Source organism: Dermacentor silvarum, chromosome 9 (assembly GCF_013339745.2).
Source record: "Dermacentor silvarum isolate Dsil-2018 chromosome 9, BIME_Dsil_1.4, whole genome shotgun sequence".
In the NCBI taxonomy this organism is placed as follows: Eukaryota; Metazoa; Arthropoda; class Arachnida; order Ixodida; family Ixodidae; genus Dermacentor; species Dermacentor silvarum.
Genome location: NC_051162.1, coordinates 106,700,387 through 106,723,016, shown reverse-complemented (window position 1 = coordinate 106,723,016; position 22,630 = coordinate 106,700,387). Strand labels below are relative to the sequence as shown.

At 44.6% G+C, this 22,630-nt stretch overlaps 1 protein-coding gene and 1 non-coding gene across 2 annotated transcripts; one reads left to right on the top strand and one right to left on the bottom strand.

Annotated features, from left to right (window-relative positions):
• Positions 1-1,578: 1,578 nt before the first annotated feature.
• On the bottom strand, positions 1,579-10,225 carry LOC125940143 (serine protease inhibitor swm-1-like). Its single transcript, XM_049655866.1, has 3 exons — positions 9,805-10,225; positions 6,972-7,284; positions 1,579-1,877 (listed from the first exon to the last, which is right to left on the bottom strand). The coding sequence occupies exons 1-3, from the start codon at positions 9,866-9,868 to the stop codon at positions 1,634-1,636; spliced, it is 621 nt and encodes a 206-aa protein (XP_049511823.1). The 5' UTR covers positions 9,869-10,225; the 3' UTR covers positions 1,579-1,633.
• Positions 10,226-15,632: 5,407 nt separating this feature from the next.
• On the top strand, positions 15,633-15,706 carry Trnat-agu (transfer RNA threonine (anticodon AGU)). Its single transcript has one exon. It is a non-coding gene; the product is annotated as a tRNA-Thr (tRNA).
• The last annotated feature ends 6,924 nt before the right edge of the window (positions 15,707-22,630 follow it).

The window sequence follows — 22,630 nt, the reverse complement described above, 5'->3', positions numbered from 1 at the left end:
TCTAGTAATAAGTTTTATTTTTTTGTGATTTGTGTCCTTCCAGAAATCAAGTTTCCTGGAATTAAATTTCGTGGTCGGCATCTGCTGAATGTTCGGTGATGGCAATGAGTAGACGAGAGAAGTGCCAACGTCGAACATTCAGAAGATGGCGACCAATAAATTGCGTTCCAGGAAACCCAAGTTGAAGTTCGATTGTCAAAGTAAGCCAAGACGACGCTACTTCATGCCTTACAGAGATCGTCTCTGTTAATTTGTTGTCTATCTGAAGCGAAGTCATTTTGAGCGGCCGCTCCATGCCTGAACACTTAAGTCCAACGCCGCTGAATGTTATCTTCGTCGCAAACGTGCCTCGCTTTTGCCACGTATTATTGTCGCACAACATGCTACACCGGGTTTGTCGTTTCCGCCGCTGACCTGCGGTGATCCCGAAGGCGGGCTAGCGTGACAGCCTCTGAAAGCACAAGCTGCCACTATAGTGGCATAACTTTACCTGTCCTTGCATATATGGAAGGGCAGGGTAAAGTTATTTCCGGTTGCGCTATATGCGAGCGTCTGTGGCCAAACGCATCGAGCGGTGGCGCTGGGTGACCCTGTTGCAAATCCTACCTTAAGACACGTATTATATTGTCGAGTGACAGGTTACGATCGACCCCTTTGCCCGCCCGCAACCCCCATCCCCACTACGTCGAAACGAAAATTAAACCATCCGACATTTCCACGTGAAATCAACATAGAAAGAAAGCTTCACTAAGTCCCATCTCTTGTCGACTGTACATGTGTTAAGTAACTTTCCACCCGATCAAGGTTCATCATTAGGCGTGCTGTTAAACCCTCAGCTGGGATTCTAACATTACGCAGGGGCGAGAAGCTAGGGTAGGTCACGGTACGTTAGCACATCACGTGAGGTAGCGGCTGCTGCGAAGCAAGAAGAGGGTCCTCGCAGCTACTATTCATCCTGTAACCATTGCCTAGGGTGCCTCCACAGTACCTCTACTGGCGCTGCCATCGAGGCACCCAATACTGACGCGACCAGAGGCTCCGCCACCGGCACTGCAGGCATCGCGCCTCTGTGATACAGGACGAGACCGACGGAAAAACCGTCGGCTTTTATCAGCACCCAGTGAAAGTATTATATTGAGTTAGGTTGCCGTTTACTATCTCTGCGGCTCACACCACGTATGCGCCAAAGTGTGATGTGCGCACGGTTCCTCAGGCATGAACGCTAATGCGTGTACTCGCAAACGCTCATACCAGTAGCGGAAGTGAAAACGACCTCTGGTTCTGGCAAAAGTGATCCAGCAGGTAGTGTGTGATGGTGAGTGCTGTTGTCTGCGCCATTCTTGCAGCCAAACGGCAATGCGCTGCCCTGGAGGTCTACTTATCGTTCATCCATAGGCAGCGCATGAAGCATTGATTCCAGGACAGCTGGACGATGACGGCGAGAAGGGGCATGGCGCGAAACCATCTCGAGTGCCAGTATAACTGTGGTCTGGATAATGTATTCCCAAAAATGTTCACTGGAGCAAATGTAAGCTTGCCTAGAGAGGTAATTAAACGAACATGGTATGCTTACTAAGGTCATTTATTTCGCGCCTTAACACAGATTTTTTTTATGTCGTATTCGAGATAGGAGCTAAACTATTGGTTTTGGACAATTCTTTCTCGGGACGCACGCTGACTGTCCGGATATGAAAGCTTCCGCATAACCCTGTTTACATATGCATTGACCCCTGGAGCATTCCGGCACGCAGGTGTCAGGCGGAGGAGGGCTTCCACACCGTGGTTCGCAGCCATGCTTGCACAGTTCGAATGTTGAGTTGGGTGGACATAACGGTGCGCACTTGCTTACGGGCACACATCCTTTCTTGCCGGGGCCACTGCAAAAGTAAAACATGGATTGATCGGCAACGAACACTGTAAAAAAGTTCAGCAGTAACTGACGGGAAATGTTATGGCAGCTCTATTTCCAAGCCTTTACCCTTCAAAACAACGGTAAGCCGTTATTTTGAAAGGCGTAAACTATGACGTACTGCACACCGCAGCTATTTAATCGCGGTATCATGCCGTGCAATTTCTGTCTGTTTTTTTATGTGTTCTTCGTCACTATATGCGTTTCTTTTTTCACGGAGACAGAAAAGCCTTGCAGGTGGCTCGTCAAAAATGATAAGAACATGACCGTCATATGACGGCTAGTTTGTACAGTGTGGTCACTTCCCCTTATTAGTATGGATTACCATGTAGCATAACTTCAGAATGAATTTCAGACCAAGCGGGCCCGCTGCATGTGGATACTGCAAAACCGACTTAAAGAATGCGTTGTGCATGATTGATCCATCTAGTAACTGATAGCCCGGATTCCTTTACGTTCGAGCTTAAAAAAGTAATGTTCTGATAGAATACAATTTGATATGGAAAGACCGCCGTAAAGAAATACACACAGTGTCGAGAAATGTAAACAGCACATTTTAGTCGGTGATATGGGTATTTCATGCGACTCTTAAGCGTATTAGCAGAAAAGTTGAATTATCTGGTATGACTATCCGTCAGTAACTTAGTGGTGAAGATACTAACAATTGTGTTCTGTGTATGCACAAGTTTTTTGCCAGTATACCTTGAGATCTTTAGAAATTTTTGTAAAGGTAAATGTAATTTTAGTATTACACATGTGGTTCATTTGGCCATGTCGGGAAAATATCAAGTTGTAAATTAGTATCTGATTTCTATGATAGAGTTTATATCGGTTCTTGCTGATTTGTCACAATGATTGCTCGAAAATATGTGCACACATTTTTGTTTGGTTTTGAACTCCTACATAATGTGGTTAGATACCCCAATCTCTTTGGCGTGTATGCAGTTTTCACCTTAGTTTACAATAAAATTTAAATAGCAAATTGTAAACCACAGAGATTACAGGCGTTACTTCTCCCAGCTCTAAGCTAACTCGATAACTGTACGTTAGTGTATCAGAAATAGGGCGGAAAGACAGTCCTAAGCCATATTTACTTGTACATGAACATTATATTTATTTGGGTTGACGCGTTCACTACAGCATCACTTGATTTCCTATAGTCTGGAATTTGAATATCTTAGTTTCCTCCTTTCTGGGGTTTTACGTGGAATATCTTAGTTTATTCATTTGTCTACGATGTACCGCAAAGCAAAACTTTCGGACTGACCGCGGAAGCATTTACACAGATCCCCATGGATGACGAATCAGGCAACTGACCCAGAAACACGTTAAAAGATTATCACCATTCGATCTAGCTCTCTCCAGCCATCCCTTCTTGCTTAAGCCGACTATAGTCGAACGCCACTACAATAAGATGACCTGTTTAATGAAAGATTTCTACTAATGTCCCGGCGAATTTTTTTTCTTTCATGCGTATAGTGAATGCCTCTACAAGACAGGCCACTACACCGAATTTGCCTCGGCAACGAAAGAATAGTGTAAGCGTCCCCGAGGCCTCATTTGTTGGTTTTCAAAAAAAACACACGTAACACTGCCACTTCCCTCCGCAGCCGCCACAGAGAAGCGGTGCGCATTGGAAGCGCCAATCGACACCATAGCAAACGAACGTGCTGTGTCCGGACAGTAGCTACATTACTCTCTCCCCTTCCCTAATCTGAGCCCACGTGATGATATAAGGTACTTACATAGACTTTCGAACGTACTTGCACGAATTCTAATGGGTTTTATAAGGCTTAAAAAGAATATTTCGGCATACAAGTAGAACAGCTGACCACTATCATCGCCACAACCAGAACGCTTATTTTTATCAACTTGCAAACATTGCGAAATCAGAGAATGTACTGTTCGCCAATGACACATATAATTTTTCTGACCATAAGCCTAAAAGAAATTGACGCAACATCAAATAAATACATTGTTCAGAGAAACTAAATTGTCTATGTTCGTAAAAAAAAGTTGGAATTATTGTGAAACAAAAAGTTCAAGCTCTTATATCCAAAAATAATGAAACTGGATTCAACCTTAAACATTATTATTTAGGGTTGTCCCTAGAGCAAGTTGATCATCATTGTTTCTCAGGTACTACGCTTCATTGGAATTTAAGCGGGACGTCTCATTACAAACACATAAGAAATAACGTACGTAAAGCTATGGTTTAATTAAACGATGTGCGCAGCTTTTAGCCTACGTGACAAAGAAGACATATATGCTTCTAAATTCTCAAATCACATCATTAATACTGTTTAATAATATGGGGAATTGGAAAAACATATGGGAACATGCTTCTCGTTGCTATACAGAGAAGGGCCGTACGAGCACTGATACCTTCGTTCGCGTGTGACAAAAAGTTTACGTGCGCACCCAGAATACAAATTTATTTAGATTCTTTTACAAGATAAAGGGTTTAATGTACGTATACAAGAACATTAAAGAATTGCAAATAATTTACTGCTGCATATCTCACCAGAAACGAGACATTGATCGCTACTTGTGTATAACTTGAATATGGGTACAGACAAATTTTGGAACATATTATGACCAACAATACACCAACTGCTATGTTTTGCTTTTATGTAATGTGTACACTGTATAATGGATATGGAAAAATATGTACGCGGCGCCGTTTCATAACAAGAAGTACGATCCGTCTTTATCATATAGCTTGGTGTTCCTGCAGTCTCACTATAGCCCTGCATCCTCACTTGCATATACATATATTGTGTATAATATACACAATTATTGTGTAAGTACTGTCGTGTGACGCAGTTTATTTTTCTTTGTATCAGTTTTACCTTAATAAGTTATGCCCTTACGCTTATAGAGTTTTTTATATTTAAAGTTTGCACGCAGCTTACTGAATTTACTACTTGGCTAACGTTTCTTATTACGGAGCCAAGACCTGGTCTGGAGGCTAACCACCTCATTTTGTCCTGCTTCGCGTGCAATAGGTGTGCATCGCCTAAAAAAGAAAAAAAACCGAGGAAATTGGGTAGCTTAGGCACCACTTTTCTATTCCGGAAGACCGGCTTAGCCTATGACCATCTGATGCCCTCGCAAGTTCTCAATAACATTTATCCTATCACAACGTAGCTCATCTAATCTCTCGATTACGTGGTTGCACACACATTGTGCAGTGGATCACCTTGACCGGGGAGAATGGGTCAAGGCAGGTTTATACAGTGACGGCAATCAACAGCCTACGCTGTAAAACGTTTCAGGTGGGTTCAGTTTTCCTTCACTCTTGAAAAAGTGAGCAAGGGAAGAGAGAATCACTCGCACTGCGTTCCGAGATGATAAAGAAGCATAACTATTTAGATTAATTAGGTTACTACATAATATTCTGCTGAAATTCTTACAAGGACGGTGTGTTTGTCACAGCCTGCGATAACATGACAGATGTGTGTTCTGGGTTCAATACAATGGAAAAGTACCACGGGAGAGTGCAAGGCGTTAATTGCTATTTTCGACTTGCCGGTGTTGTTGGAATCTGGAAGCACTACAGAGACTGTGGGAAGTAACCGCGAAGTTTGAATGCGAGATTATGCGGCCTCTAGATACAATAATAAAGTCCGATCATTGGTGTGAGATCCCAAATTTTGGCAGTAGGATTTGTGCGTTATGGCTTTTTCTTGTAGCGCAGCGTGAGGGCTCAAAAACGGCCACCGGAAGACACTACGCGATAGGAAATAACGAAATGGAATCTTTACGCGGAAAATGCATGCAATAATAGGGTGAACGTGACTGTCGTGTCAGGGTGCCTTGGAAGCAATGGGAATTCATAGGTTGTCCATTGGGACTGCAAGAACTCTTGAAAATGGAGTACAACGAGAGGCAGCAACCACTGTCAGTAAAGGAGTTAGAAATAATCTCCTTCTTCTCAAAAAGTGCGCTTGCCTAGGTTCTGCATTGATTTAGTTAATACTATAAATACTGCTAATAGCAATACACGCTTCACCTAGAAGTCGACTTCAGCTACATAGTCGTCTAGCTTATTGCTCCTAATTATTAGGTTGATATTTCTATTGCAGCCTTACAGACATAGAAAAAAGGAAGTCTGAGAAAGGATGAAGGAATGAACGAATAGTGATCCCTCCAAAATGGAATGTTGTTTTGAATAGTAAGTTGTTGGGCTAGTTGGTTTGACATATCATGCAAAGGGCAGCACAGAGGTGCTGCGGGAAAAAGGAGACGTCTTTCCTGTCTTGTTCTCCTTTTTTCCTCAACACTTCTGCGCTACTCCTTGCGAGATATGCAATAGTATTGTTTGGGTACAAGGAAAGCAAGTATGCCTCTTGGAGATAATGAGATAACTCTGTAAAGTCATCTTGAAGAGTACATTACTCGGGTATAAAACAATAGCCAGTAGTTCGCGGTCCCTAGACTAATACCTAACCGACAACGCTCTCGGATGAATGCTGCCTTTCGCGGTTTACAGCCAGCAAAAAGTTCAAAGTACTTTCTGTAACTGTGGAAGATAAGGGAAAGCAGGCCACAACAAGCAAAATCCGACGTAAACTATCGAGGATCGAGGATACGGTCGACGGTTATGCATCTAGCATTCAAAGAATGTAGCGACTGTTGGCGCCGCCGTTAAGCCCGCGCGAAGCTTGTGTTTGAATATAACTTCAGACAGGGTAACCTGACTATATATGACGCGGGCTCTATTCCTGTCGAGCAAGGTATAACTTCTTAAGTATTGCTTATTTGTGTAGTTGAAGAGCGGCAAATACCTAGTGGGACATACACAGTGAACAACTTAAGTTATCAAGAAAAATATTAGATACAGATATACTGCAAACTGAGTTAACCTCCCAAAGACGGCTAATCGCGTTAAAAGGGAGACTGCAGCTTATAACGACCGAAAGCTCAAGTATATCGAAATGGCCTACACACAGAGGCTGTGCGATGCTTTTTTTTTTGTGCTTGAACTGTCCCGACGCTCAACTCACGAATGTGCAGAAACTTTCCGGCTCCTCGCTTGTGAGCCAGGAATCGTTCTTACCGCACGTATCCGGGCGGGCAGGCACACCCGACAACGCACTGAAGCGTACACAACGAGGGAACCAGTTCGCCGCAAGTCGCGGGGCACGCGGTCTCGCACTTGCTGAATTCGTGGTTTGGCTCTGCCTTGCACATTTCACACTCCTCCAGGGTGATGCAGATGCCCCAAGCGTTGCGCACGTGACCGGTGCCGCAGAGGCAGTGCCTCAACTTGTTCAGCTGGGAAGGATGCGTGAGTTCAGGTTTGCAGAACGTGTCCTTAATCGGAGTTTCTCCAGCGGGTTTCTCTTCACTACTGCACGAGTTCGAACCACCTGTAAAAGTTGGATACAGCAGGGCAGTATTGTTCTTAGTGGGGCCATTCATTTCTGTTTTTGTTGCGTTAGCATTCTTTGTGTACTTCATGCGCTTTCCGGTGCCTATGTATGTATGTATGTATGTGTGTATGTATGTATGTATGTATGTATGTATGTATGTATGTATGTATGTATGTATGTATGTATGTATGTATGTATGTATGTATGTATGTATGTATGTATGTATGTATGTATGTATGTATGTATGTATGTATGTATGTATGTATGTATGTATGTATGTATGTATGTATGTATGTATGTATGTATGTATGTATGTATGTATGTATGTATGTATGTATGTACGTATGTACGTACGTACGTATGTATGCATGTATGTATGTATGTATGTCTGTACGTATGTTTGTGTATGTATGTATGTGTGTGTATTTAAGTATGCATGTATGTATGTATGTGTGTGTATGTATGTATGTGTGTGTATGTATGTATGTATGTATGTATTTTATTTATTTATTTATTTGATTTGAAAACATATACACAGGAAAGAGAAAGCGAGAAGCAAAGGCTGGCAACTGCCACCAGAAGGGGCACAACGCCTGCCCACTCTTCGGAAAGGACGAGAGAAACATAGAAGGAAAGATAGGAAGGAGGGGAGGAAGGAGGAAAGGAAGAGCAAGATGACAAATCTCAACGAATAAAGTAAAACATAAAGTAGGGCCCGTCCCTGCAGGTCAAGCTACTAAAGAATGTAAAATAAAAGAAATATTTGCTGGGTTACAAACGTGCCCCTAAGTTCGTTGTATGTATGTATGTATGTATGTATGTATGTATGTATGTATGTATGTATGTATGCATGTATGTATGTATGTATGTATGTATGTATGTATGTATGTATGTATGTATGTATGCATGCAGGCATGTATGTATGTATGTATGTATGTATTTATGTATGTATGCATGTATGTGTGCGTATGTATGTATGTATGTGTGATGATGATGATGATGATGCTATTTGGTGTTTTGTGGTGCAAGGGCCAAGTGTGGCCAAAGAGCGCCAAGACAATGTGTGGTATGTTTGCCATGATCAGTGAGCTGCGATGAGAGGATGCAATGTGGCTGTAAAGGGGCCTAAGAACAAATCGCGGTACAGAAGCGTTAAACATATATCGAATAGAATTATGGCAGTGACGTGTGGAATGATCTGTGGGTCGTGAATGTATGAGAAATGGTCATGGTGCTAAAATTAAAGGTATAAAAGTAGCACGACGCCTACCGAAGGCCTTTGTGGACAAAGACCACGAGGCATGTGCTTTATTTAATAAAATACCGCAGCAGCGGCCTCTGCAGAGAGGCCGTGCTACACGTCACCTGCATAGATAACATGGAAATTATGTATATCCTTTAAAAACGCGAGAACTGATTGATATTTAGAAAGAGGTTCATTGCCCAAAAACATGTAGGGATGTAATGGAAGATTTTGACGTAATGGTAATGGAAAATGCGTTTACCTTTGAGGCTCAAAGAGAATTAAAGTATCAAAGGGAATATTATTCACTAGGCTTGTGGCTCATAGCTGTCAACTTTCCTCAATTTTGCATAAGGTGGACGGATTGGGGCTCTTTCTACCATTTTACGAATATATCGCTAAATTTTTCGAAAAGTAGACAATGTTCAAGAAACATTGTTGAAGGTGTCAATGGGTGTGGCGGCGCCGATCGCTAAATTTGAATATAAAGAAAGAACCCGTGATAATATATTTCTGCCCTAATGGCCTCTGCGATCGGGTGGCGCATGCTGCCGAATCTTTAAGGTAATGCTTCGATTAAGTCTATTCAGAGAGGGTCCCGATCGTGGCGAAATCGGCAATAGGCGTGTCTCTGAAACTGTCACTAATTGTCTAAATACAATGCGTTTCTTTTCGGTGTCTGCTGTACCTATGTCACTGCTATATAAAATGCGTATGTATCCCAGGAAAGGCGCGTACTCAGAGCAAAGTTCAAGAAAACTCGTGTACCCACCCAGCACCTAACCATCTCCGCCTTCTGTAATGGCAGCCGCATTTTGAGAAATTTTAATGGTCTCAGGTTGGCCGATATGTTATCGGTAAACCAACCTCGGTAGCACAGTGGCGACGGCTTTGTGCTTTAGAAAGAGAGGGCACGATTTCGAATTCTGGCACCGGCAGCTTCATGCCAGCGGGAGCCGAGTGTGAAAATGCTCATGTACGAAACTTTGGGAGCATGCCCGATAAATATATATGGCTCAAAATACTCCGCAGTTCCCAAGTTTTGTTTATATCTTCCGCACTCGAATTATGGGATTGCGTCGCATTCTGCATAATTTACTAATCTTATGATGTATGCATGACACTGGTCCAACACATAGTTCATAAATAACGTAGGAACGTCCATGCTATATTAAATACAGCATAAATAACGTAGGAAAGTCCATGCTATATTAAATACAGCATAAACTTGTATTATTTTAAACCATGTGATTATTATTAAGTAGTTTACTTACCATGGTCCTGGGTAGTTACCATGGAACCACAGATGATCAAAACCGAGACAACGGCGATGCGCATCCTACGAGAGTGAGCGTGAGTTGAATATTGTGCTGTGGCTGCTGTCCTCGGTAATTAAAAAAAACTGCGGCGCGTTTAACGAGCTGAACGTATAGTTTATTTATGGTTGCGAAAAAGCGCCTCATTATTATTGAACAGCTGTCCTTCTCAATGTGGCTTTGCAGCTGAACACAATATTCGCGCGCATCAGTATATTGAAGTTACACTTTTATTTCTCATTCCCGCTGACCACCTTGCGGTACATGCAGGAGGGGCCATACAAGTGACAATGCAGAGTCATAACAAGCTACTAACAAGCAAATAGCAACCAGAAAAGCAAGATAAATGAAAATAAAGTTGCTTCAAGAGCAAGGAAGACATGAGACAATAATTACAAGCACAACTCACGTGTTTCCATTCACGTACTAAATTTCTTGCATGAGGGTAGAGCGTCCCAGTATGTCGAAATTTTAGGAAGGAAGCTCTATTTATATACATTCGCTCTAGCGGAAATTGCAGCAAGTGCCCTTCTGTGGGTATGTCTTTTTGTGCGAGCAGTGCGGGGTCGTACGCAGTTCGTAACTTCGTATATTCGCCTGTATATTCTCTGCAAGACAGTTGTATAGGAAGAGCAGCCGACTGACCCTTCAGTGGGATTTCAAACATGGAATGTTATGTTTGCTTATTTTTGAGGACGGCGAGTCAGTCATTTTCTACCTATTAAAGATGAGGCTTTGAGCATGCCAAATTGCTTGCCATATGTTTTACATCCTCCTTCTCTCGTCTTCGCCATCCATCATGCGCCTCGTTCTTGCCTCTTTCTTTCCCTCTTCCCTTTCCCCCAACGCCGAGCAACTGTCTAGAGGAATTTACCTCAGGCCGACCTCTCTGCATTATGTATCATTAAACTTCTCTCTCTCTCTCTCTCTCTTGCATGCCAGTAGCTTTACGCTAGGAGGTGCTGTTCTAAGTTTCATTTGAGAAACCAGAACTATTATAACACGTGAGTGGAAATAGAGTGTATTTGTGACAATCACGTAAGTTTGTTATTATGAGCCAGACACCATCATTTTTCTACTTTCACTATGTCGCGCTTGTTATTTCCCATGCGAATGAGCCAGGGACTTTCTTTTTCGTAACACGCTAAAGTATACTTTTCTCTGTATTTATTTCCATGTCTCATCGAGTACACCCTGCTCCAATGGCGTGTAAGCGTTCTTGTAATATTATAAGATTATTTGGAGCATCCATTTTATTAAATATAGCACAAACATCTGCGAACAGTCGAATTCAAACACCACCAGGAAAGAAGTCTTCTAAGTTATTCTTATAGAAACACAAAGTGTCTATAACTCGGGATATTCGTTATGCTGGCCAAGCGCCCAAGGATCGACTCTCTCAGAAAATGCAAGCGAGAGAGTATGCCCGGCAGGTTTGCTTCTCGATTTGGACTACACGAACAAGAACAACAACTAAAACCCTCACAACCACGAAAAAAAAGAAAGAAAAAAAAGAAAAACTTGTTGCAGGTCTGTATTTCGATAGGATTAATATGTAATATCATTCATAGAAAACGCGATTTTTCCTTCATGCCCCTCTTCAAAGAAGAGAAGGTAATGTTCTAATATATGTTTCTGATTTCTTATGCAATGCCATTTTATTGCATTTAATACTAATCAAATCTGACACATGTGTATTCTCTATGACAGGGTGAATCTGGTTGACAGGGTGCATCCCGTGAACCACGTAATCGTTTGAGCAGGTACGTGTAAGCGTTCCCCAGCCCGAACTAACGTACGCTTAGTACACCAGCGTTTACACATGCTAGACGTGCTGAAATAAACCTGTTGCTGTAGGTGCTCAATTTGATGACCTTGAGTTCGGCAATAGAGGGTCACAGCCACCGATTGAATGCCGCGAGCGTCTGTGATAATATACTGTGTCTTTAAATTCAAATAATCTCAGTCGTCTCGGCGATGGTTGATTAGTCTATAAGAGGCGGCAATCAGTAACAATTCATTGCCTTTTGACGTCCGATACAACATGAAACACCACAGAGGCCTTGTGTTGCCAACAGCACGAAAATAGCTGTCTTCAGGCTAGCTCCTCGAAAGGCGAAAATAGCAAATGAAGGTACCAGTGTAAATTAAATATTGAAATGCCGAAAGGACAACTTTTACAGAAAGTAGACACGTAACCAGAAACGATGTCTAAGCAACAGACAGTTTGAGATACCCAATAGAAACTCACACAGGTAAACAAAAGCTGCCACATCTAAATACATGAGTTATGACAAGGACAACAATCCTGCGCTATATTGTTACTTATGTTAAGTATTGGTAAGTCAACGTGGCTTGAGTACAGTGAAGTTGGCCATCTCACGAGTAAGGTAGCAAAATACTGAAAACGCCGTACTTGCGGCAAGGTATCATATTGTCGACTTTATATTTATTTAGTTATTTAAGATGCAGCAAATAAAAAACATATAAAAAAGGAAAATATAACATGTAAGTGCATAATAGTTAGCGCGATCGAAACGAAATAAATACAAGAGCGAAAACAGTACTAAACTGACAATTGGACATGCCAAAAGGGTGGTATCCGTGATTAAATAAAAAATACAAGTCATAGTACACATTAAAAGAAGTTAGTCAACTTGACATATAGATATAAAGATTTCAAAGTAGTGCGCTACAACGTGGAAAGACCGAGCAACGCCTAACACGTACTATTTAATATCGTGTGCCAGGACAGCTCTAAATTTATCAGGGGAGCTAATGTTCACAGCGTCGGCTGGAAAGTTCCTCCAATATTTTGCCGTCTGGACGAACAATAATACCAGATGCGCAGAAGTATGGGCATGTGGAGGATGAATGGATTTTTGGGGACTTATACAAACTGTGCGCCGCGATAATGCTCATCCCGGCATCACGTTGTGAACCTTGAATCTAATGCGAGCGAGTGAGTCAAGAAAACGCTCAAAAGAATGTAATTAGAGATGTGTGACGCAACCCTGAAACGGTAAGGTAAGTCGCAGTTGTTTTACGATGAGCCAATATATCGCCATTCACGTGGCTCTGGCTCGTACAAGCATGGCATTGCGTATTAGCTGAACGCGGTTGCAGAAAGACCACTGAAGAAATAAAGTAAAGGGACGAATCTTTTCGGCCGGACTCAGGCTTAAAGCCACGGGCCCGGGCCGTACTCGGGTCTGCTCATTAAAGGGCTTAAGTCGGGCCTTCGAGCACACGCGAAAGTTATGCATTGTATGGTCCATTGCGTTGTCTTTCAGAGAGGGAACTAAGTGAATGTGCCAGGCGTCAGCAGGCACCGTGGCTTAGTTTCTTTTTTCCCTTTATTGCCGGCTTGGCGAAAAACAAGAAAGAACACCGTACATGAAATGTTTAAAGAAAACACCCACCGACATTGGGTGGAGCGCTCATTAAAACGACTCAAGTTTGGAAGGTGATACATCGTATTGATTCACTTCGGGGGATCCCTTTGACTTTTGAGTGCACCCCTGACATATAAGATGCTCTCTATAAAGTACTGCTTCGCAGGGCGAACATCTATGTATTCAGTCCGCCCTGCCATACGCGCTTTCCATAGACTGTGCAGGCCCAGTACCATGACTATATCCAGAAGTATGCTAGTTAATTAAAGCGTCCGTCTAGTAAACAGGAGGTCGGGAGTTCGAATCTAACCGCTGGCAATTTTTTCCCTCAGAGGCTTTTAGGATAAGAAAAGAAAAGGTAAATTGTGTCAAATAATGTGAATAAAACAATAAAAAATCTGAATGGAGTATTTTGATAGAACACAAACAATTTTCTTGAATGTTTTTAGACGTTTATAAAGTGCGCGAAAAAAAAAAAGAGGACACAAGACAGAAACACACATGACACCACGAGCGCAGGAGACGTCACATATGCCATGGCTTGTTGCAGAAAAATTCAGGTTTTATTAAGCTGCATTTCAACGAAAGGCGGTAATTACCAAAATTTTGACGCGATAGCGTTTAGGTACCCGTGTCACAGAAAAGCCGGCGACGGCATTGGCGCCCGTGGCCGAGAACATCATCCTCAACCACACAGGCCCTCCAAATACATTTTACCACTAAGTTGCTCACACTTTGTTTTGCATTCTTTACAAAGTTATTCCTCGGAATTTTAGAGTGATAGCTCACAAACAATTGTCATGAAACAAAACACCGACAGCGCATGCCTTTTATGCTAAATCTTCTCAGGCTGAAATATTAAAGGTGAAAACAATAAAAGAAGGCCGGCCCACGAAAGAGGCCGCGTTTCTACCAGAAAGCTCACCTTCGTGCATAGCGTTCACCGCCAGCGTTTCCCGGTAAACATTAGAGTTACATAAGCTGGAGTTGCCGGGAAGTGTGAAAAACAGTCAAGGATCTTTGAATGCTGTCACGTTCGACTCTTGAAGGCGAAGCTTAAGCGTCCTCCAAATTTTAATAATTGTATTTGTAAGTATCTACAACACATACCGCACTTTACGAACGGTAACTCAAGGGTTAGCAAAGAATGTCCACTTGGAAGGAATTTTGGAGACAGCACCAGATTCGAGACATGCGCCGTCAAACTTGAGACCATAAATGCACCCTTGTTTCCTTTGCATTCCATAACAAAGCTTCATTTCCTGCCCTGAAGAACTACAATAACAAAACACCGGTGTGTTTGACCTTATGAGCCCGCCTGCTACGATACTTAGCTTGCAATAGTTGCCTCCAGATGCTTAGCTCAAGATTAATGAGCCGAATTTTAAAATTAGCCGATTATGCATTTATAAGAAATAAAAATGACCTATCTACCATAACAGGATAATAATTAGGCACTGTTTAAAAAAAGACGCTGTGCATCTTTTCTAAATTGTCCCGCGTAATTGATCATAATCTTTTTCATTCGAATAAAACAAGGTAAATAATTGCAGAGCACAAAGAACATCGTGTCGGCACCCGCGGTATCAATCGGTGGCTTATGTAAAAGTTCCCATTTAAGCAACGAGATCTCCTAGGGTTGCTATAATGTTGGATGTAATATTAAGAATTTGGTGGTTATTTGCTCTGTAGAAGCGCAGCGTAGACGACGGGCGCACAGTAAAAAAAAGTAAAAAAAAAAAAAACACGCATGCCACTGTGCGTGTCTCTAATTCATGATTATGGATGACATCAAATGCGGTGACGATTTCTGGGAGCGCCGTTCACCCTTCAGAATCTGAATCCGAGGTGTGATGTCTGAATCTGAGCTAGCTGCAAAGATATCTTTGAAGCGAACAGCACAAAATGACGGGGCAAGCGAGCGTTAAACACACACCCTCACAGTGCCGTCTTCCAACTGATAACAGTCACGTCGAACAATTTAGGGCGAGAACAGACGATCACCTCCGGAGGAGAACATAACAGCAGAACTGAGAATATTCAATTGGAAGGCAGAGCTCCTTGTGCGTATGTGAGCGGGTGTTAGTGCGTGTGTACATACGTGAATGCGTGCGTTCGTGTGTGCGTGTGTTTGTTTACATGTGTTTCTTCGCAACTCGAATGTGGCCGTCATTGGCACTTTTCCCTTCAAATGTATTCTCTATGCTTGTCCATTCGGAGCCTAATAAGCGATGCGCTGCGCATAGCTCGGCTCAGTTGCCGACCAGCATGGAATCGCGAAGTAGGCTAAAGGAATTGCGCAACGGAAGCGCGACTAAAAACTGGAAACACGGCTTTGAGTTGCGGCACCATCGGCGGATGGGAACGAAGCCAATTTCCTGGGCGCCCATCGGCGCCGTGGCTTAGTTGGTTAAAGCGCCTGTCTAGTAAACAGGAGATCGTGAGTTCGAATCTCACCGGTGCCTTTGGTTCTGCAATTTTTTTCTTTCTTTTTTTACTGTGGGTGCGAATAGGGGCGCTAAATTTAGACAATATATAAAGCGTGCTCTCTTATAGGTGTTTGGAACAGTCTAAAGGCTACAGTAGTGTCTTTGCTATGGTAAGTAGAGCACTGAACAGGCCCGGGCCGATCCAAAGGCCCCGGCCTCTGCACCATACTTTTGGCGGGCCCAAGCAGGGCCCGGGCTTGAACACACGGGACCGCGCCGGGCCGTCCGAATTATTTTTTTTTCGCGGGCCCGGGCGGGGCCCGAGTCGGGCATGAGGCCGCGGGCCCGGGCCGGACTAAGGCTGGGAAATCATTGGGGCCGCACGAAATGTCATGGAAATGCCACACGATTAACGGCAGTGTCATATCAATCCTTCTCTGTTGCATACTATTCGACACAGAGAAATGCAGACGGGTGTTCTTGCTTTTCGCTCCCATCGAAATGCGGCCGCCGCGGTCGGGATTCGATCCCGCAACCTCAGGCTTAACAGCGTCACAGCAAAGCCACTACGCCACCACGGCGGTCAAAGTGTTTTATTGCTGTATGTGCATCAGTTCTGGCCAATCATGGCGAATAATATATTTTTGTTTAAAGAACGCTCGAAGGTCGATTGGATGAAACATGAAAGCCAGGATACTATTTAGAGCCATTATACGATTTGGGAGTACAAGGCGCAAGCCAGGAGCCCAATCAAGATGATCATGTCAGAGCCCACCATTTTGGTCAGCACCCACATCCGTGTCTCATGGAACGCACGGAGTCCACAGAAAGCGCGAGCTTGCATGTGCGCTCCCTAGTGGGATAATGCTCATAACACCCTCAAGTGGCCGCCCCGGCGCTATGGATGGCGCTTGCTGGACCAACAGAGATGGCGCATGGCCGGTCGCGTGGTCAGGCCACAGTCTGTGCACCTGTGTGACTCCAGGCAGAGGCACGTCCGGATCAACAGAGGTTGTTGAGGGGTCAGGTTTCTGCAACGGAAGAAGGTGAGGAGAAAAAAAAAAAAAGAAACACTCTGCGTCGCGGCTGGTACCGCCGCAACTGCAAGAGCAAGTGCGGTGTAACAGCACTTGCTCTAGAATGACATAACTTTGGAGATACGCGCCATCAAACTAGCTCTAAAAATGCACTGTTGTTCCACTTACTTTTTTACCAAAATGCTGCGTTATACATTGCAGCACAAAAGTAACTGGAACGCCCATGTATTTCGTCCCACACTTTGGGAAACAATATCTCGAAACTGGTGTCATCCTGGAAATCAATTCCGAGTGGATACGACTGACAAGCTCACCGGCTACAATTCGTAAGTTGAAATATGCGTCGTAAAGTAATTAACTAAGAAGTTAATTAGTTGAATGTGTCTGGATTTATCATGGTACTAATGTCCGCCTCTTCGAATAACCCAGCGCAACGATAAGAAGTATGCTACCTGCCACAGGTGATTTTTAAAAATTCCGTAAAGCTTAATATTGAACACTCGGTGGAGTGGTATCAAATTATCGGATGGAGTCGCCAATGAATCTATTTTTGTCAGGTGGATGATCTCAATGGAAATCAAGCGGGGTAAAATAACATATTTGGTGTTTTTCCTTATATTTCGCTTGTTGCAAGAAAATAAAACATCAGTATCAGTCACAGGCAAGATGGTCCTTTGTTGTTGCAGATGGATGTCATCGTAGGTTGACACAGAGATCTCCCCTCAAAATGTTTGACACAGTAGTATAGCTTTATTGTTCGGCGTGTTAATGAATTCACCTTGGCGTAGCGGTTAACGTTTACGCTGCATGGCTTAATGTGAACGCATTTATTTTTTGGGACAGTGCTGCCAAGGAAAGCACACACCACCTTCCATAGCGTAGCCGTCTTTGCAGATGCAGTTCCCTTTGTTGCACGACGGCACGCAATCTTCTTTAGGAGGACCAAGGCGGCACAAAGGCTCACAGCCAGATTTGCACAGCTCGAATGTTGAGTTTGCTGGACATATCGGAAGGCACTCGCCGATTGGTACGCAATTGTCTTTGCTGTCCCTGTAAATGGGGGTGCAAAGGTTATGGCCATGATGCGCCGACAAGTGAAGTCACGTATCAACTGCCTTGACCTAATGGGGAACAAGAAAAGGAGACGATTTCCCTAGAAAAACCTAGGCTCACGCCATACAGCAAACTTCTAGGACGCATTGGCAATGTTAACTCCACTCAAGCCCATAAATGCGAGGTGTTTAGTATGGCGTTCTGACCCCACACGTAGATTCATAACAATCCTAAAGGCTAGCAGGTCTGCAACAGTCACTTACCGATGGAGCAGAAGTCATATCGACAAAAGTTTTTTTTTTTTTTTACATAGGGACGAACAATACGCAAGATGCTTTTCAATGTTACCTACAGTCGTCATTTTGCCTCCAGATGGTAATTGACCTGGCTGTGAGTATGCTGTTTGTATTCGTTTACGAGCAAAAAAAGGCGGTGATGGCTGAAGTGGATCGTCACTGCAAGTTAGTTCTACTCGTGCGACAATGACAAACGAAGATGCGTGCACGAAAACGTCAGTTCGCGCCCTAAATGCAGGAGCCTGTTGCTATATTGCGACAAAATATTTGCACGCACCTTGCGAATCCCGGAGGGCAGTCGCAACCAGCCCTGCATCCCCCCTCACAGCGCATGTGCGCCGGCTTGCCGCACTTGTAAGCGCAAATGCAAAAGTCGTTGTAGTCCTCGTTGTGCCGTTCTTTGCACATTTTACATTCGTGTTCATAGATGCACTTCCCCCATGCGTTGCGCGCATAACCTGGCTTGCAGATGCACAGTCTCAGCTCTTTAACCTTCGATGGGTGCATGAGTTCAGGCCTGCAGAACCTGGGCTCTCGTCGAGCTTTCATCACATGTCTCTCCCTCGTAGAGCACGTCACCTGAGGATCTGCGAAACGGGTTTACTTAGGACACCTTTTCTGACGTGGCTCGTCAGTAGAGTGTAAAATCATAGGAGACCTTTCACTTAGGATTTCGCACTTGATAACTATAAAATATAGTTGGCACTTAAAAAGTTACCCTAAATAATCGATTCGACATGAGAATTTATATAGTAATTGTATTGTATGAATTTTACCACGGTATATGACAAATTACTGTACACCACAGTTACTGTATACCACATAATGCCATTACTGTTGTGTTCACTTCCCAAAGACCTGCATTCCTCTATTCTTGCTGCAATGTTACGAGAACAATGGGTAGGTTCGATTGAAAGTGGGAGTATAACGTAAAGATAATGAAAAAGACAGCACGTCGAATCTTACGTCAAAGACAAAAAAATCATAATATTCAGTGACGCTGAAACATACTTGACAGATAAGAACGCGTGGAATAGCTTAATAAATCAGTAATTACGACTTTGAAACCAATGCTTACAGACCAGACAAGAAAGACTACGCACAGAGGTACATCAAAACATCTTTAGTTCGTGAAATTTTCTTAAACAGGCCTTTGAGTGGGTATACTATGGGAGTCTCATAATAAAAGAAAATATTAGGAATAGGTATATATTCCTTGTGAAATGTTAGTCACTACGGCTTTGATATCAGCAGACGGGCTTGAGGACAATAGTAAATTTATGTGAAAGACCATTCGAGCCTCTTGTTGCTTGAAGGAAGCATGAAACTAAAGAAAATGTAGACCGAGCAAGAGCTCCTGCAATATAATGACGACCGGCGCGAGGAAATATGAGCGAATGCAGCGTGATGGACAGCATGTGATTTAAAGAAAGGCGAGAACACCGTAGAAGAAAATTCAACCTCTAGTTGAAGTCCATCGAAGACAATGGCTTCTTGAGAATGGTGGTGATGAGAATGGAATGGATTCTCTGCGCCTGGCAATCTATCACACCTCAGCTCTCGTACGGAGAACATTGAAAGGGTTAAATTTTGTTACTACAGTATCTTCGGAATGGGCCCGAGTTTTTTACTGCACATACACACGGGAACAACCCTCAATTTCAGGTTACACAGCTTTGGCATCGGCGAATGTTTCTAGAGTGCTCCCACACATGGGAATGACCTACATGCTTAAATTGTACTACCTCCGGGATCAGCGTACAAAAAGGGCTAGAAACGCAGACACCTGCTACAGAAAGGTAGTTGTAACTCACTAAGGCAGACACTGTCTCGAAAAAAAAATCACCGCATATCCACGAAGTGAATGATGATGAGTGGGCGAAGCACCGGGGGATCATTCGGATAACCGTGAACCCCCCGTACATTGCCTTGTGATCAGTGCAGCAGCACGGCGACGCCGACAAGCGGACCCAGAGGCGGCGAGAGCACGGGAAGCGGCGGCGAAACGCCGGAAGCGTTCTCTACCTGAGGTTGGTGGCGCCGATGCTCGGTTCAAGCGCGAGCTTCGCGAGCCCTCAGCTCCGGGTCCGCTTGTCGGCATTCCCGTACTGCTGCAGCTTTGCGAGCCCTCAGCTCCGGGTCCGCATGCCGGCGTTGCCGTGCTGCTGCAGCTTCGCGAGCCCTCAGCTCTGGGTCCACTTGCCGGCGTTGCCATTTTGCTGCAGCTTCCCGTGCCCTAGACTCTGGGTACACTTGTTGTCTGCATCGCCGTGCTGCAGCAGCTTTACGAGCCCTCGACGCCGCTTGCAGTTGAGCCGCCACTCTCGCCTCTATCCATCCATGGCTGAAGAGAGAAAGAGAGCGCGCGTCGGGAACGACCGCTGCGCCCCTAGCGGACTCCATGCAAACCAGAGCTGCGGACGACGAGGGAGGGACAAGGCTCGGCCCTAAGGTGCTTCGCCCCTAAAAATGGGGGCAGCTTGCATTAGCGGTGCAAGGCTGGAGTAAACAGCGGAGCTGGTGATCGACCTAGCTTCTTCAAGGCTTTAACGTGATGGCGTTTAAGGGCCCCGTGACGCAGAAAATCCGGCGTCGGTGTCGGCGCCTGCGGCCGAGAAAATTATCCACAACCACGCAGGCCCTCCAAATATATTTAGGTATGCCACACCATTCAATCATTAATGTTTCTCACACCTTGTCTTGCATTCTTGGCAAAGCTAATCTCGGAATTTTGAGAATGACAATCCACAAACAAATTTCATGAAACAAAACACCCACAGCGCATGGCTTTTATGTTAAATCTGCTCAGACTGAAATATTAAAAGTACGAAACAAAAACGGAAACCTGAAAATTATGCATTTTTTTTGGCGCGGCTGTGCGATATCTCCGGGATCGCCCCACGCAAGAAGCCGCATTTCTACCAGAAAGCTCGCTTTCGTGCATAGCGCTCGCCGCCAGTGTTTCCCGGTGTTACTTAAGCTGCAGTTGTCGGGAAGCGTGCGAAGTAGTCATGGATCTTTGAATGCTATCGCGTTCCACTCTTAAAAGCGAAGCTTAAGCGTCCTCCCACTTTTTACTGGGCTTGGTTAAGTTTTGCAAGGAAATGCTAAGTGCTGCTAGGCACAGTATTCCGAATCGGCTCGCCGCCGACGCGCAGATTCTCGCTTGGCCACGCGATGCGCTTCAAGATGAGCGGCTTCTTCTTCGGGTGTCCGGATCTTCTCTGGGCGTCCCATGTCAAGGCTACATGTGCTCACCACAGAGTCAACGAGAGTGCTGCCGACGTCGCGACGGCTCCGAGCTTTAACTCTCCATTGACGTCACGGTCAAGCTGCGCCTCCATACTTTCCGGGGCGTGGCTCGTCGAAACCTGCCGAGCCACCGCCAGAGGCGCCTGCTGCAGTCAGGGACACCGCGCGGGTTCGGCACGAACGCGGGGAAACCGGAAAACGCGAACAGTGTCGGCAGCAGCTCTACACGTTGCCTGGTCGCTGCTGCTACAATTTATTTCTCTCTCTCTTGCTCTCATTCTCGCCCTCATTTCCTCTTTCTCTCTCCTGAGCATAGCGCGCGCCACGCGCATGCTCTCCTTCTCTCTCCTTAACATCCCTTGTCAAGGAAACATGTGCACGGTACGGAGAGGAGGCGAAGCACATGCCGCTTCGCGAGGTGGTTGCTAGGCGACGCTGGGTGACGTCATCATTCAGCGAGGTTTTTTGGTACACGCTCCACGGACTGACGGCATGCTTAAACAGCTCCGCTGTTAAAAGACCTAGGGAACCGAGAGATGATGGCAAGATGACAAAGGAAGGCAAGCGTTAACAAACCAGATTCGAAAATTTATTATTTAGTGCTGATACCGTATGAATAAAGATAATGGAAAAGCTTACTACTGAGATTCTTTACTGACCTCTGCTACTGACCACGCTAACTGCGAGCCTCGGCTAGGGAAGCCCTCACACTAGAACCCGCACGTTGACGACGACCCCTTTCCCGAGCAAGTTCACGCCGACGTTCATCAAACGCAGCTTGCTCCTTTGCAGAGCGCACCACGCGTGGCCTTGCCATCTGTTCGCCGAAACTGATCTGAGGCGAGGGAAGCCCGGAAGGAGCGCGCGCCAACCCGCTTTCCTTCCATGTTCCTAGGGCCTCGCGGCCCACCAAATGAACCTGATTGGTCGCGTGCGTGTCACGTGATCACGCGTGTAGCATATCCAATGCGGGTGTGCGCCGCAGGTGATTTTTCTTTTTTTTCTGTATTTCTTTCTGTCTTCCTTCCTTCCTTTCTTCCTTTTCTTTCTTTTCTTCCTTTCTTTCTTTTCTTTCTTTCTTATCCATGGTATGTGCCATTGAGCTTGGACCCTTTCTCCACTATCGCCAGGATCGGCCCACTTTTTAGCGTGACACCACCACCACCGCCGCCAACACTTGTGAGCCTATAAAGTTTCGCTTAAATAAAAAAAAAGTGGCAGAGCCGCCCGCACGGCGATGCATTGACGGTAATAGCTGGAATTAGCGTTTAACTTGGTAGGTTTCGTTTGGGCCCTCTGTACTCTGCCACAGGGATGCTTGC